General features: G+C 38.5%; 1 protein-coding gene across 3 annotated transcripts in view; it reads right to left on the bottom strand.

Moving 5' to 3' along the window:
* Nucleotides 1–15,719, bottom strand: part of usta (uronyl 2-sulfotransferase a) — a 185,020-nt gene that overhangs the window by 87,573 nt on the left and 81,728 nt on the right. For all 3 annotated transcript variants that reach the window (XM_061900600.1, XM_061900598.1, XM_061900601.1), the window contains one exon: nucleotides 2,412–2,455. In XM_061900600.1, the coding sequence (XP_061756584.1) occupies nucleotides 2,412–2,455 (44 nt within the window). The remainder of the gene's footprint in view (nucleotides 1–2,411; nucleotides 2,456–15,719) is intronic.

Genomic DNA, 15,719 nt, shown 5'->3' with positions numbered 1-15,719 from the left:
GAAGTCTACTTGAATGAGAGGACTTTTAGGACAAACCAAACAGTCCAGTTGCGAATAGTTGAATACTCCTAGAATCGTGAGTTAGTTAACAAATATATATATACATATATGTATTTTTTTTAAACCAGAAAATACATCCATCCATCCATTTCTATGGCTTGTTCCAATAAAGCTGGGATAGGCTCCAGCAACCCCCTGGACCCTAACGAAACATACATATCTTGTACTTTTTAAGTGATTTAATTTTTTCCAAAGAATATTAAAAACACCCAACATTTGGAGATCCATGCTTTTGTTTTTGGACGCCGTCTCCCAAGGAAACAGATCTATTGTTGATGTTCTACTAAAAGCATGAAGCACATTACGAGTTTAGAAAAAAAATATCTGAAAAATACCATACTTTTTTTGGTAATATATTTCACAATGTGTAATCCTTCCCCGCCTCGAATAATATGAAAAACACACAACATTTGGACATTTATGCTTCTCCTTGGACAGTGTCTCTCAAGGAAAAACAGCTCTGCTGTTGCTGTTTAATTATAAGCATGCATCGCCACATGAGTTTTTAAAAGATACCAATTTTTTTGTCATATATTTTTCTTTTTGTTTATTCTTTTTATTTTCCACATGAAATGAAAAATCACCATAATTTAAGGATACAGGTACAAAAAACAAAACCAGTGAAGTTGGCACCTTGTTTAAATGGTAAATAAAAACAGAATACTAATATTTGCAAATCCTTTTCAACCTATATTCAATTGAATAGTCTGCAAAGGCAAGATACTTAACATTTGAACTGGTAAACATTGTTATTATTTGCAAATATTAGCTCATTTGGAATTTGATACTTGCAACATGTTTCAAAAAAGCTGGCACAAAGAGGAAAAGAACCATCCGGATTGTTATAGGCGCAAAGTTCAAAAGCCAGCATCTATGATGGTATGGGGGTGTATTAGTGCCCAAGGCATGGGTAATTTACACATCTGTGAAGGCACCATTAATGCTGAAAGGTACATTCAGGTTTTGGAGCAACATATGTTGTCATTCAAGCAACGTTATCATGGACGCCCCTGCTTATTTCAGCAAGACAACGCTAAGCCACGTGTAACAACACCGTGGCTTCATATTAAAAAAGTGCGGGTACTAGACTGGCCTGCCTGTAGTCCAGATCTGTCTCCCATTAAAAATGGGTGGCGCATTATGAAGCCTAAAATACAACAACGGAAACCCCGGAATGTTGAACAACTTAAGCGGTACATCAAGCAAGAATGGGAAATAATTGCAACTGAAAAAGTTTAAAAAATTGGTCTCCTCAGTTCCCAAACGTTTACTAGGTGTTGTTAAAAGGAAAGGCCATGTAACACAGTGGTAAAAATGCCCTCGTGCCAAGTTTTTGCAATGTGTTGCTGCCATTAAATTTTACGTTAATGATTTGCAAAAAAAAAAAAAAGTTTGTTAAATATATTGCCTTTGCAGTCTATTCAATTGATTATAAGTTGAAAAGGATTGGCAAATCATTGTGTTCTGTTTTTATTTACCATTTACACAACGTGCCAACTTCACTGGTTTTGAGTTTTGTACATGCTTTTCCTTCGACAGGGTTTCTCAAAAAGAAAAAAGATGCTAGTTTGGTCTTTCTGATTACTTTAATTGAATAGGTTTTCAATGAAACACGTAGCAGTGACCTTTTCAACCCTGAACACAGTCTCCTCGCAAATGAGCAGTATGAACCCAAGCAGTCCAAAAACAGCAAGTTATCGGGTTGATTCTTATCGTTCCGATGTCGGACATGTTTATTCCTCATTAACACGACACATTTCAGCCTAAGATGAAATCCAGAGCTTCTGCGTGTGTACGAATCTTCCCCAGGACACGTTCATAGTGTATGGTGGAAACAATTTGTAATTTAATGGGCGTATTTTCTGTTAAATTCTCGTCTGAGACTAGAGTTTGCGGTTCACAGATGAAGTTTGACGTTGACTCAAGCAGGAATTGCGCAGAAAAGAGCGTAACCTCAGAAGACAAACAGTCTGTTTTATAACCCCGGTCCATCTGCAATTTTACAATAATTGTCCCTGTTATAAACAATGTGAATGGAAATAATTGGTTCCATGATTTATAAAGCTTTTACCTGTCTTGACTGAGTGTAAAAGGAACACTAACACAGCCGGTGACAAACACAAATTGAAAAAGTAGGGTGTTGAGTTTGAACAAAAACATGGAGGAGGAGGAGTAAGTTAGTAGGGACTGAAAGAGCAGCTGAGTGCGTGCAATTATTGTGTCTGTGCATGTGTGCATTTTAGAGATCATATATTATGTGTTCTTTCTTTCTGCTTGTCTGGGATTCTATTAGGGCCGGTGTATAGCAATGGCGTGAAAGTGTGGAAAATAACAAGCGGAACAGAACTCACTCTGGGAGCCGGAGGTCCGTGGTCATCCATGTATGTCGATTGACCTGCAAAGAAACACACTTCCTTAAAGCAATGAAATTAAAGAGTGTCGGGGGAAATAAAACATCTGATTTATTACAATCAGTTAGCTTTAAATGCAAATGAGCAAGTGAAGTATGGACAAGAAATCGCTGGCAATGGATGTCCATAGCATGAGGAGCAAGCATGACAGTATCCCCCACCAAATACAGGCGATGACACAAAATAATATCTATATATTGTTTGGAGATACATACACATATATATATATTTATATATATATATATATATATATATATATATTGCAAAGTATGTGGGCTCTATTGATAACCTCACTAACAACTTTAACGACGCCCTGCGCGAAACCATTGATAACATAGCACCGCTAAAGTTAAAAAAGGCTCCAAAAAAGCGCACCCCGTGGTTTACAGAAGAAACTAGAGCTCAGAAATTATTATGCAGAAAGCTGGAACGCAAATGGCGCACGACTTACAAGTCCTTGAGGTGCAACATCAAGCATTTAGTGATGGTTTAATAACTTATAAACGCATGCTTACCTTAGCTAAAGCTAATTATTACTCAAATCTCATCCACCGTAATAAAAACGATCCTAAATTTTTGTTTAGTACGGTAGCATCGCTAACCCAACAAGGGACTCCTTCCAGTAGCTCCACCCACTCAGCTGATGACTTTATGCAATTCTTTAGTAAGAAAATTGAAGTCATTAGAAAGGAGATTAAAGACAATGCGTCCCAGCTACAACGGGGTTCTATTAACACTGACACGATTGTATATACGGCGGATACTGCCCTCCAAAATAGTTTCTCTCGTTTTGAAGAAATAACATTAGAGGAATTGTTACAACGTGTAAATGGAATAAAACAAACAACATGTTTACTTGACCCTCTTCCTGGGAAACTGATCAAGGAGCTCTTTGTATTATTAGGTCCATCAGTGCTAAATATTATAAACTTATCACTTTCCTCGGGCACTGTTCCCCTAGCATTCAAAAAAGCGGTTATTCATCCTCTTCTTAAAAGACCTAACCTCGATCCTGACCTCATGGTAAACTACCGACCGGTGTCTCACCTTCCCTTTATTTCAAAAATCCTCGAAAAAATTGTTGCCGAGCAGTTAAATGAACACTTAGCGTCTAACAATCTATGTGAAACCTTTCAATCCGGCTTCAGGGCAAATCACTCGACGGAGACAGCCCTCGCAAAAATGACTAATGATCTATTGCTAACGATGGATTCTGATGCGTCATCTATGTTGCTGCTCCTCGATCTTAGCGCTGCTTTCGATACCGTCGATCATAATATTTTATTAGAACGTATCAAAACACGAATTGGTATGTCAGACTTAGCCCTGTCTTGGTTTAACTCTTATCTTACTGATAGGATGCAGTGTGTCTCCCATAACAATGTGACCTCGGACTACGTTAAGGTAACGTGTGGAGTTCCCCAGGGTTCGGTCCTTGGCCCTGCACTCTTCAGCATCTACATGCTGCCGCTAGGTGACATCATACGCAAATACGGTGTTAGCTTTCACTGTTATGCTGATGACACCCAACTCTACATGCCCCTAAAGCTGACCAACACGCCGGATTGTAGTCAGCTGGAGGCGTGTCTTAATGAAATTAAACAATGGATGTCCGCTAACTTTTTGCAACTCAACGCCAAAAAAACGGAAATGCTGATTATCGGTCCTGCTAGACACCGAACTCTATTTAATAATACAACTCTAACATTTGACAACCAAACAATTAAACAAGGCGACACGGTAAAGAATCTGGGTATTATCTTCGACCCAACTCTCTCCTTTGAGGCACACATTAAAAGCGTTACTAAAACGGCCTTCTTTCATCTCCGTAATATCGCTAAAATTCGCTCCATTCTGTCCACTAAAGACGCTGAGATCATTATCCATGCGTTTGTTACGTCTCGCCTCGACTACTGTAACGTATTATTTTCGGGTCTCCCCATGTCTAGCATTAAAAGATTACAGTTGGTACAAAATGCGGCTGCTAGACTTTTGACAAGAACAAGAAAGTTTGATCACATTACGCCTGTACTGGCTCACCTGCACTGGCTTCCTGTGCACTTAAGATGTGACTTTAAGGTTTTACTACTTACGTATAAAATACTACACGGTCTAGCTCCATCCTATCTTGCCGATTGTATTGTACCATATGTCCCGGCAAGAAATCTGCGTTCAAAGGACTCCGGCTTGTTAGTGATTCCCAAAGCCCAAAAAAAGTCTGCGGGCTATAGAGCGTTTTCCGTTCGGGCTCCAGTACTCTGGAATGCCCTCCCGGTAACAGTTCGAGATGCCACCTCAGTAGAAGCATTTAAGTCTCACCTTAAAACCCATTTGTATACTGTAGCCTTTAAATAGACTCCCTTTTTAGACCAGTTGATCTGCTGTTTCTTTTCTTTTTCTTCTATGTCCCACTCTCCCCTGTGGAGGGGGTCCGGTCCGATCCGGTGGCCATGTACTGCTTGCCTGTGTATCGGCTGGGGACATCTCTGCGCTGCTGATCCGCCTCCGCTTGGGATGGTTTTATTGGCCATGTACTGCTTGCCTGTGTATCGGCTGGGGACATCTCTGCGCTGCTGATCCGCCTCCGCTTGGGATGGTTTTATTGTCCGCCTCCGCTTGGGATGGTTTCCTGCTGGCTCCGCTGTGAACGGGACTCTCGCTGCTGAGTTGGACCCGCTTTGGACTGGACTCTCGCGACTGTGTTGGATCCATTGTGGATTGAACTTTCACAGTATCATGTTAGACCCGCTCGACATCCATTGCTTTCCTCCTCTCTAAGGTTCTCATAATCATTATTGTCACAGACGTCCCACTGGATCATTATTGTCACCGATGTCCCACTGGGTGTGAGTTTTCCTTGCCCTTATGTGGGCCTACCGAGGATGTCGTGGTGGTTTGTGCAGCCCTTTGAGACACTAGTGATTTAGGGCTATATAAGTAAACATTGATTGATTGATTGATATATATATATACACAGTCGTGGTCAAAAGTTTACATACACTTGTAAAGAAAATATTGTCATGGGTGTCTTGCGTTTCCAATTATTTCTACAACTCTTATTTTTTTGGAGCACATACTTGTTGGTCACAAAAAACATTCCTAAAGTTTGGTTCTTTTATGAATTAATATGGGTTATTGTGGGAAAGTGTGACCGAATCTGCTGTGTCAAAAGTATACATACAGCAATGTTAATATTTGGCAAGTTTCACTGCAATAAGGTGTTTTTGGTAGCCATCCACAAGCTTTTGGTTGAATTGTTGATCACTCCTCTTGACAAAAGTGGTGTAGTTCAGCTAAATTTGTTGGTTTTCTGATATGGACTTGTTTCTTCAGCATTGTCCACACGTTTAAGTCAGGACTTTGGGAAGGCCATTCTAAAACCTTCATTCTAGCCTGATTTAGCCATTTCGTTTACAACTTTTGATGTGTGTTTGGTGTCATTGTCCTGTTGAAACACCCAACTGCGCCCAAGACCCAACCTCTGGGTTGATGATTTTAGGTTGTCCTGAAGAATTTGGAGCTAATCCTCCTTTTTCATTGTCCCATTTACCTTCTGCAAAGAACCCGTTCCATTGGCAGCAAAACAGGCCCAGAGCATAATATTACCACCACCATGCTTGACAGTAGGAGGGGGTTCTTGGGATTAAAGGCCTCACCTTTTCTCCTCCAAACATATTGCTGGGTATTGTGGCCAAACAGCTCAATTGTTGTTTCCATACATACATACACACACACATACACATACACATATATATATATATATATATATATATATATATATATATATATATATATATATATATATATATATGTATATATATAACAAGGAAGTATACAGCGAGCACAGATAACTACAGTTTTATCGCAGTAGGGAGGTTTCATCATGAATCACTCCGTCTTTGGATGTTGAAGTTTATATCCAGGTTACTTACTATATGGTCAGGTTATTCAGTCGATCAGAACTAGACTGTTAGTTTGTCTTAGAGCAATGGTTCTTAACCATAGGACCTGGGCTAACTGTCGGGTCGCTAGCGCCCCCTAGAGGGCTGCCAAAAAATATGTGTTACACAGTTGCAATGCACTTTTCCACTACTTGTGGCAGTAGTGACAATCTTAAACAGACAGAAGTCGTGAGCTTAAAGTCAGAGAACTTTCTTAAGTGCAAAGCTTGTGACTAAACATTTGAAGAGTTATTTTCGATTTCACTTTATTTCATTATTCAAGAAACAATAGAACTGGTATTATTATAGTACCGTGATACTAATGAATCATATACGGTCCTATACCGCCTCTGAAAAGTACCGGTTCAACACCATCACCCCCCCACCCCTGTTGTCATGTAGTGTCATTGCTGGTTTACGAGCGGAGGAACATGTTCGGCAGCGCACAATCACAGAGTAGTTACAAACAGACAAGGTGTGAAGACAGAGAAGGGAGAACGGACGCATTTTGACTAAAAATTAACGATAAAGTTATAACACTGAAACGCCCACTGGTAGAGGTGCTTTAAGACGTAGCTAGTTAGCTAGCGGCTAAAGTCCAGCCCCAGAGTCGGCAGTGTTTTTGCTACTTCTAAATCACTAATCCTCACCTCCATGGCGACAAATAAAGTATGTTTCTTACAAGTATCATCCCTGCAGGATGAGGAATTGCCAAACATGCTTTACTGCACACCGTAGCCCACCCGCGTCAAAATGTAAACAAACGCCATTTGTGGATCTACAACTGACATCCACTGTGATGATACCAAGTACAGGAGCGTATTTAATCGATACTACTATGATTACGTTGATATTTTTTGGCATCACAAAATTTTTTTTCTTTTTTATATTATGTTTATAAGTTCAGGAAATATATCCCTGGACATATGAAGACTTTGAATATGACCATTATCATGTAACAACTTTGTATCGGATTGAGTGGGAAAGTTGGGCCCCAAGGTCAAACAGATTAAAGTGTCACATTCAAAATGCATTATGATGCGCGAAGATGTCACCCCAAGATGCAGCGGACTAGGACAAGCAGGGTTGCAGGTAGGAGCTGGTTTAATACACAAAAAGATACAAGAAACACTGACAAAAAGCCAAAGATACAGCGTGCCTACGCACGGGAAGCTAATGCTAATCGTTAGCAAACATAGAGTTCAATGTCCAAGAGAAATGACGTGCAGAGCACACGCGAAGCTAAGACGCGACTTAGCAGGGTACGTAAATACAAAAGCAGAATAACAAATGTGACTGTCGCTTACCGAAAACTATGAGCCAAGACCGAACACAGGGAGGAGGCAGGTTTGAATACCGAAACAAAACAATAGTCATAAACAGGTGTGCGTCAAAAAGCCGGTGCCGGTGGAACAAATGAGGTCACCATGGTGACAGAATAAACCACGAGGTGCACACAAGAACTCAAAAATCCAAACAACAAACGATCCGTGCAGCAGATGGCAACATAAAGAACTCCTGTCTTAAAGGACTTAGATTGGGCAGATCTAGTCTAAATACTATACTGCAAGTCAACACCCAAAGGCCAAAGTAGAGTTAATGAGTGGCAAGATGTTCCATGTGGGAACTATTGAGCGCAGACATTCAGACACGAGCTTCCTTTTCTTGTGGCTACAAACAACACATATCCCTTTTCCCTAAATTCAGGTGGTTCAGTCCAAAGGGAGGAAGACAATTTGGCAAGGAGAGGAAATATTACACAACAGAACAGTCTCTCCTTGTATCTCTGAAATTGGATCCAGCAGTGCAGCTGGGATAGGCTCCAGCTCCCCCACGACCCCGAGAGGGACACGAAGTAGAAATGGAAGGATGGAAGACACACACACACACACACACACACACACACACACACACACACACCCTCTTCTATGTGATACCTTCGTGAAACCTCCAAAAGCACCTACCTCTTTAGGACTAGCCTTTCTAGATATACAAATATTTGTATTTACAACATGAATAATATATACAAGCTATGCAAAGATAAAAAAGCTTGTTGTGAAAAATGAGGTCACAATTTCACAAGAAAAACTTAGAATGTTGGCAGTATTATAATAAGTTGTAATTGTACTCAACGAAAGTCAAAAGTTTACAATAAAAACTGAACATTTGTGCAATACTGTGATACAAGTTGGAATTTTACTCAACAGTTGCAGTTTTACAAGAAAAGTTTAACATTTTGGAAATTGTATGAAAAGAGTCAACATTTTACTTGACCAAGGTCAAAATTTTATGAGAAAACTTTAAAATTATGGCAATATAATAATGATCGGAATTTTACTCGGCAAAATTATGACAAATGTCATAATTTTACTCCAAAAATGTCACTATTTTACAAAACGAAAAACAATTTAATGTCGTGATAAAAGTCAGAATTTCACATGGCAAATGTCAACATTTTGCATTTAAAAGTAAAAATTTTACATTAAAAAAAGTAATACTTTTACGAGAAAATATTGCAATATTACAGAAACAAAGAATATGAGAAATTTGAGCACAATTTTATAAGAAGTTGACACATTGTAAGAAAAAGACTGCTTTTAGTTAAATTTATTTTATTAGCAATTGGATTTCAATCTTTATTATTTACTTCAAGTTATTACAGTATGTCTCTATATACTTTTTTCTTTTTTAATTAATTTTGGCCAAAATCGGCGCATTTCAATTTCTTACACACACTTGTTATTTCATATGTTGACCAGAGGGGGAGCAATTTTAAAAGCAACACAGTCAATTTGAAAAATCCCTAATTTTAGGGACCACCCTAATTTTGACAGATTTCACCACCTAGGGTGCAAATGAGACATTCTCTATTAGATGCAATGTTTTTCTGTATTGGGACCATGATTTCGGTCCTAACTTGCTCATATGGAATGTACTTTTCCTTGTTGATGTCTCAAGAAGGGTAGAAATACAAGAACATAGAGGCGCGCATACACACTTTAGTTTATACAAAGCCAATGTTTCTCTCTTGGCTCCAGACATGACTGTGCTGGAAGTGGATTTCTCGATATAAATGCAACCGACTTGTTTTGTCTTAAATCCTCTCTGTCTTGTTTTGGCACGAGACGGCGCTGTAAAAGGGGTGCGTTGAATTATATCATCTGAATAACACAACTTTTTCAGCTTCAATGGCTGTGTGGGAGTCACAAGTTAAAGGACGCACCTCTAGGGGGTGCATTTGAGGTCAGGGGCAGGACGTCTCTGTCATCAAGCGCACACTAAACACCCGCCCACCAACTCCAACCTTTCGACATGCACTTCCCAGATGGGTTTGTCGTCAGTATTTTAGTCAAGAACACACTTCTTTAGGAACATTAAAAAGATTGTAAATGTTGACCACACACAGAGAAAGGAAGCCTTAAAGCAACAATATGTAAACAGCGGACATCTGAATAATAGCCTCTACAGCAAATTGAAGGGCATATTGGTGTTTATGTGGTGAAATGTACAAATGAATGCAACAGTGATTAAACATTTGCATGAAAATGGATATTGTGTACTTAATAGCTTGGTGCGCTCAAAAAAAATAATTATTGAATGTGCCTTTTTTCAGCTAATTGTGTTGTTACTGCCTTTTTAAAAAGTCACAGAATAGGACACTATTTTTAACTTTTACTGCCAAACACTAATTATACATGACTATACACATTAAAGGGGAACTATACTTTTTTTTGGAATTGTTACAAAAAAAAAAAAAAACATCCAAAAAGCGCCAACAATACTCCATTTACATTTTGTGACTTGAATATTAACCAGGCATTAGTGATATTGTTATTACAAGCGCTAACGCAGTGAAAGTATTTAAAGCGGCGCCATGCTCACAAGCTTGTTTGCCAGTGTTGACCTGATAGACTGATCAGCTGTTTTTTTGTTTCCTTGCTCGTCAAACTTTTTTGTAGATAATAAATCATGTCAAGTTGGTGCACTTTGACAGCCAATTTAGACCTGGCATTGGCAAGAAAAGACGCTTGGTTCTAGCCCTCTTTTTTCGCGAGGATTATGAGGCATTCTTCATGTAAATGGGAATATATGAATACCTTAACAGTCAACATCCCAATGACAGCAGACACTGTACAGTAAGTGATGTTTTATTTTGTTTGTTGGCTCTCATGACGTTTGTAGTGAGCAGAAAAAAAGTACATGTCGTGATGCGTTTTTTAAATGAATGGGTGATTAATTTCAAAGACTGACCACATCAAACATGAGGTGGACGCGGGCAAATACTGCGGCATGGTCATGCTGGACATTCAGCAGGCCTTTGACATCGTTAACCACGCTATACTGTTGGATAAGCTCAGAGCAATCGGATTCGATAAAACCTCATCGAGCTGGATGCAATCTTACTTGGAGGGGAGGAAACAGGTGGTAGAGGTGAATGGCACCGTGTCCCCTCCCCTCTCAGTAAGCTGTAGAGTCCCCCAAGGCAGTATACTAGGACCTTTACTGTTCCTAATATACGTAAATGACATGCCGTCAGCATGCTACTGTGAATTGTTCCGGTTTGCGGATGACTCGGCCCTGCTGGTATCCGGCAAGGACAAGTCACAGGTGGAACAAATCCTCAGGGCTGAACTCCTCAATATTTGCACCTGGCTCTCTGACAACAAGCTATCCATACACTTAGGTAAAACGGAATCCATCCCATTCGGGTCCTATATCAACCTTAAGAAAGTCAGTGACTTCACTATAAAAGTGGGTGACATTGTTATTACCAGGAAAGATGAGGTTCCATTCTAGAGGCTAATTTTTCCTGTGATAAAATGGCAACCAAGGTAATCAAAAAGGTCAACCAAAGAATGAGATTCCTCTACAGAATCTCCTCTCTGGTCAACAAAAGCACCTTGAGGATTCTAGCGTAAACTCTCATTCAACCCATTCTCGATTACGCTTGCACCTCCTGGTACCCCACCACCTCCAAAACCCTCAAATCTCAACTCCAAACATCCCACAACAAGCTAGTCCGGTTACCTTTAGACCTCCACCCCAGATCCCACCTCACTCCAACCCACTTCTCCTAAGTGGGCTGGCTCAGGGTGGAGGACAGAGTAAAACAACTTGCACTGAGCCTAGTCCATAAAATCCGCTACACCTCCCTGATACCGAAGTACATGTCAAACTACTTCCTTAACGTAAATGACCGCCATAACCACAACACCAGGGGGAGTTCCACAAACCACGTTAAACCCAGATTCCGATCTAACAAAGGTCTTAACTCATTCTCTTTCTATGAAACATCAATATGGAATGCACTCCCAACAGGTGTAAAAGAAAGAACATCTCTATATTCCTTCAAAACCGCTCTAAAACAACACCTCCAGGCAACTTCAACCCTTTACTAATACCCTCCTCCATTCACATCCCATCTCCCCGGATTGTGAATAACCTAATGTAAATAATCGAATGTATTTCTAATGTATATATTTGTTCTTATGCTATCTGAACTCACTATGTTCACTGCTGGCTGTACATATCCTACTAAGTAAGACCTACACTGTTTCAATGTCCATTTCTCTGTTGATGCAATTGTCGATGACTGAAGTACTGATATCAACCAAAGCTCCTCATCCCACCCCCCGGATTGTAAATAATGTAAATAATTCAATGTATATACTATGATAATTAACTTGTGTGATGACTGTATTATGTTGATAGTATATATTTGTACCATGAATTGATTAACGTGGACCCGACTTAAACAAGTTGAAACACTTATTCGGGTGTTACCTTTTTGTGGTCAATTGTACGGAATATGTACTGTACTGTGCAATCTACTAATAAAAGTTTAAATCAATCAATCAAAAAAAGAGGTTAAGAACCCCTGTCTTAAAGGACTTTGATTGGTCAGATCGAGTCTAGATACTACAGTATACTGAAACACCCAACAGCCCAATTAGCTCAAAATACGTAAATATTAAATCTTATTTTAAACTTACATCATGTATATAAAACCCTAATGGAGGTGTTTGTGAGGTTTTTAATAGGCAGAATAGAGCAGCTCCCATATTTATTGAACAGTTGTTGTTTTTTTTTTCAATTACACAGCTCTCTTTTGTCCCTCATTCCGAACGGCCGAATAAGTTTGAAAATAATAATGGCATCCTATATACTCGATATAGAATAAAACTAGTTTGTTTCTTCATAGGAGTGTTCCTTTTTTTTTTTAACAAAACCATATATATATATATACATACATATATATATATATATATATATATACATGCATATATATATATACATATATATACATATATATATACATACATACATATATATATATATATACACATACATACATACATATATATATATACATACATATATATATATACATAGATATATATACACACATACATACATATATATACATAAATACATACATACAAATATATATATACATATATATATATATATATACATATATACATATACATATATATATATATATATATATATATGGACGGCGTGGCGCAGTGGAAGAGTGGCCGTGCGCAACCCGAGGGTTCCTGGTTCAATCCCCACCTAGTATCAACCTCGTCACGTCCGTTGTGTCCTGAGCAAGACACTTCACTCTTACTCCTGATTGGTGCTGGTTAGCGCCTTGCATGGCAGCTCCCTCCATCAGTGTGTGAACGTGTGTGTAAATGTGGAAGTAGTGTCAAAGCGCTTTGAGTACCTTGAAGGTAGAAAAGTGCTATACAAGTACAACCCATTTATATATATATATATATACATATACATATACACACACACAGACGTGTGGAAAAAAAATATATATATATATACAAATATATATGCATATATATACACACACACACAATTTTGCTTGGTCACAATTGTCTGACCAAATAGTACACCTACATGATGGAATAAAAAATGGTGACAATGTTATTGAATATAATAATTAAAATATGATTCCTATAAATTATGCACTCCAAACTGCCAATCGTTCATGTTTACCATGTTTACCTTGAATTGATTAACATGGACCCCGACTTAAACAAGCTGAAAAACTTATTCGGGTATTACCATTTAGTGGTCAATTGTACAGAACATGTACTGTACTGTGCAATCTACTAATAAAAGTTTCAATCAATCAATGTATACAACTTTGTGTAATAATGCAACAGTGTATTATAGCAGTTCTCCTTACATTTTCAATGTTCAGATTTGAGCGTCAAATAAATGTTTCTGTTCCATTTCCCCATATCTGCAGTCCCCTCCAAGGTTTCTTATTGTATCCCATTGGGTTGAATTTTTTTCTTGCCCTGATGTGGGATCTGAGCCGAAGATGTTGTTGTGGCTTGTGCAGCCCTTTGAGACACTTTGATTAATTGATAGATATTTTAGTTGACGCAAATGTTGAGGTATTTCGTCGACTAAAACTAAATCAATTTAGATCACTAAATTATGACTAAAACTAAAATAAATTTTCATCAAAAGACTGACTAAAACAAAAATTAATACTGTTGTCAAAATTAACACTGCAAGCCTATTACTGTGTTTTAGTGATGGTCATTATGGTGGTTCTTGGAGAGCTGAGTGTTTTCTGAAGTGGTACTTGGTGAAAAACAGTTTGAGAACCACTTCTATAGATGATTATGTACGGACAAAATGGCATTTCCAGAAAGTCAAAATGAATGTGTGTCATGCGCCAGCGCAGTGAACTTAAGTCACCTGATTACAACCCACTTTGACACACAGCGGGTGTGGGTGTGGGTGGGTGCTTAGGGGATTTGGGAGTTTAAACGTCAAGAAATACTGCAAAACGGCAAACATAGGTGCTATCTTACCAATCTTCCTGTCATTTGTCAGCCGTAATAACACTGACTTCTACGCTCAAGTGGAGAAATGGTTGAGAGGAGGACACCCGCCAGGTCAGAGTTCAGTTAAAAAAAAAAGCCTGAATTTTCTGATCATCTCCTAAACTAATGAAGACAGAGTGGGCTGGGGAAAAAAGGATACACGGCAAAAACATGTCCATGTGTGTGTGTTAGGGAGTGCTTGATTTAAGTGGAATGTGGCAGAGGAGGCATGTAGCTAAATGCCTAATTGGATTAAACTGTCACAAGATCCATTGCATTGCTTCTTGCCTGCAGCTGCACTGCCCAATTAACCATCTTCTGGTGCAACATAAATGAGTAGATTCAATCCAAAGAGGTCATAAATTACACTAAAAAGTCCCGACTAAACATCATTATTTGTAAACAAACCGTTACATTAGATTAACTAGTAATTGGGGCGTCTGATCCAAACAAGTACAACAAAAAGGATGAGAGGCAAACATTGGGATCAGGAGAATTTAGTTTTAACGTGGGACTTCTATAAGCGACAGGTCACAGGACTGCTGCGCCGGAATGTTCTGGTTATATAAAAAAAAAAGGCAGATTACAGGTTCCACAGAGTGAGAAGTTCTCGTCTTTCACCACATCCTGTTGTTTGTAGCGGAGGGTGTGTGTGCTAGCTTCTGACATGTTTACATTGACAAGCACGTGTTTTTTTTCTGACCACAAGACTAACTTTTTCAAATTCTTGCTGGAATCTGGATTTTTGACACGTTGTTAAAAGAAAAAATAATATGTTAGCTTAGCTGGACACATGCCAGTCGTCATTTTAAGACATAGCAACTCGTCCTACCTTTGTCTTTGATGACTTCAGGAGAAGTGATTAATTGTAGAGTGCAAAACATTTAACTGTTTTGCTAAGCATTAGCCTGCAAAATGTCTCAAATTGTATGCGCGTTGTTGTTTTTCAGTCAAATTCAGAATTAGCAAGCACTTAAATGTAAGCCTTGGAGCTTATATTGAGCAGGAGCTGTTTTTACCCAACACACCTGGCCTTTGATTAGTCAAAAGAGGTCTTAATCATTCCGAATAACCAGTAAATCAAGGAGATGACCAATCTCCGGCCCACCAGCGTCCACAATCTGGCCCATGGTACGTCCAAAGTAAAAACTAAAATAAAAATAATACATACATACATATATATACACACACACATATATTATGTATATATATAGATATATATATATATATATATATATATATATATATATATATATATATATATATATATATATATATATATAGATCCACACACACACACACACGCATACATACATACATACATATATATATACACATGCATACATACATATATAATATATATGTATGTATGCATGTGTGTATATATGTGTATATATATATATATACACACACATATGCATACATATATATATATATACACACAC

This window comes from Nerophis ophidion, linkage group LG05, assembly GCF_033978795.1.
Source record: "Nerophis ophidion isolate RoL-2023_Sa linkage group LG05, RoL_Noph_v1.0, whole genome shotgun sequence".
Taxonomy (NCBI): domain Eukaryota; kingdom Metazoa; phylum Chordata; class Actinopteri; order Syngnathiformes; family Syngnathidae; genus Nerophis; species Nerophis ophidion.
This window is presented reverse-complemented; position numbering and strand designations above follow the sequence as displayed.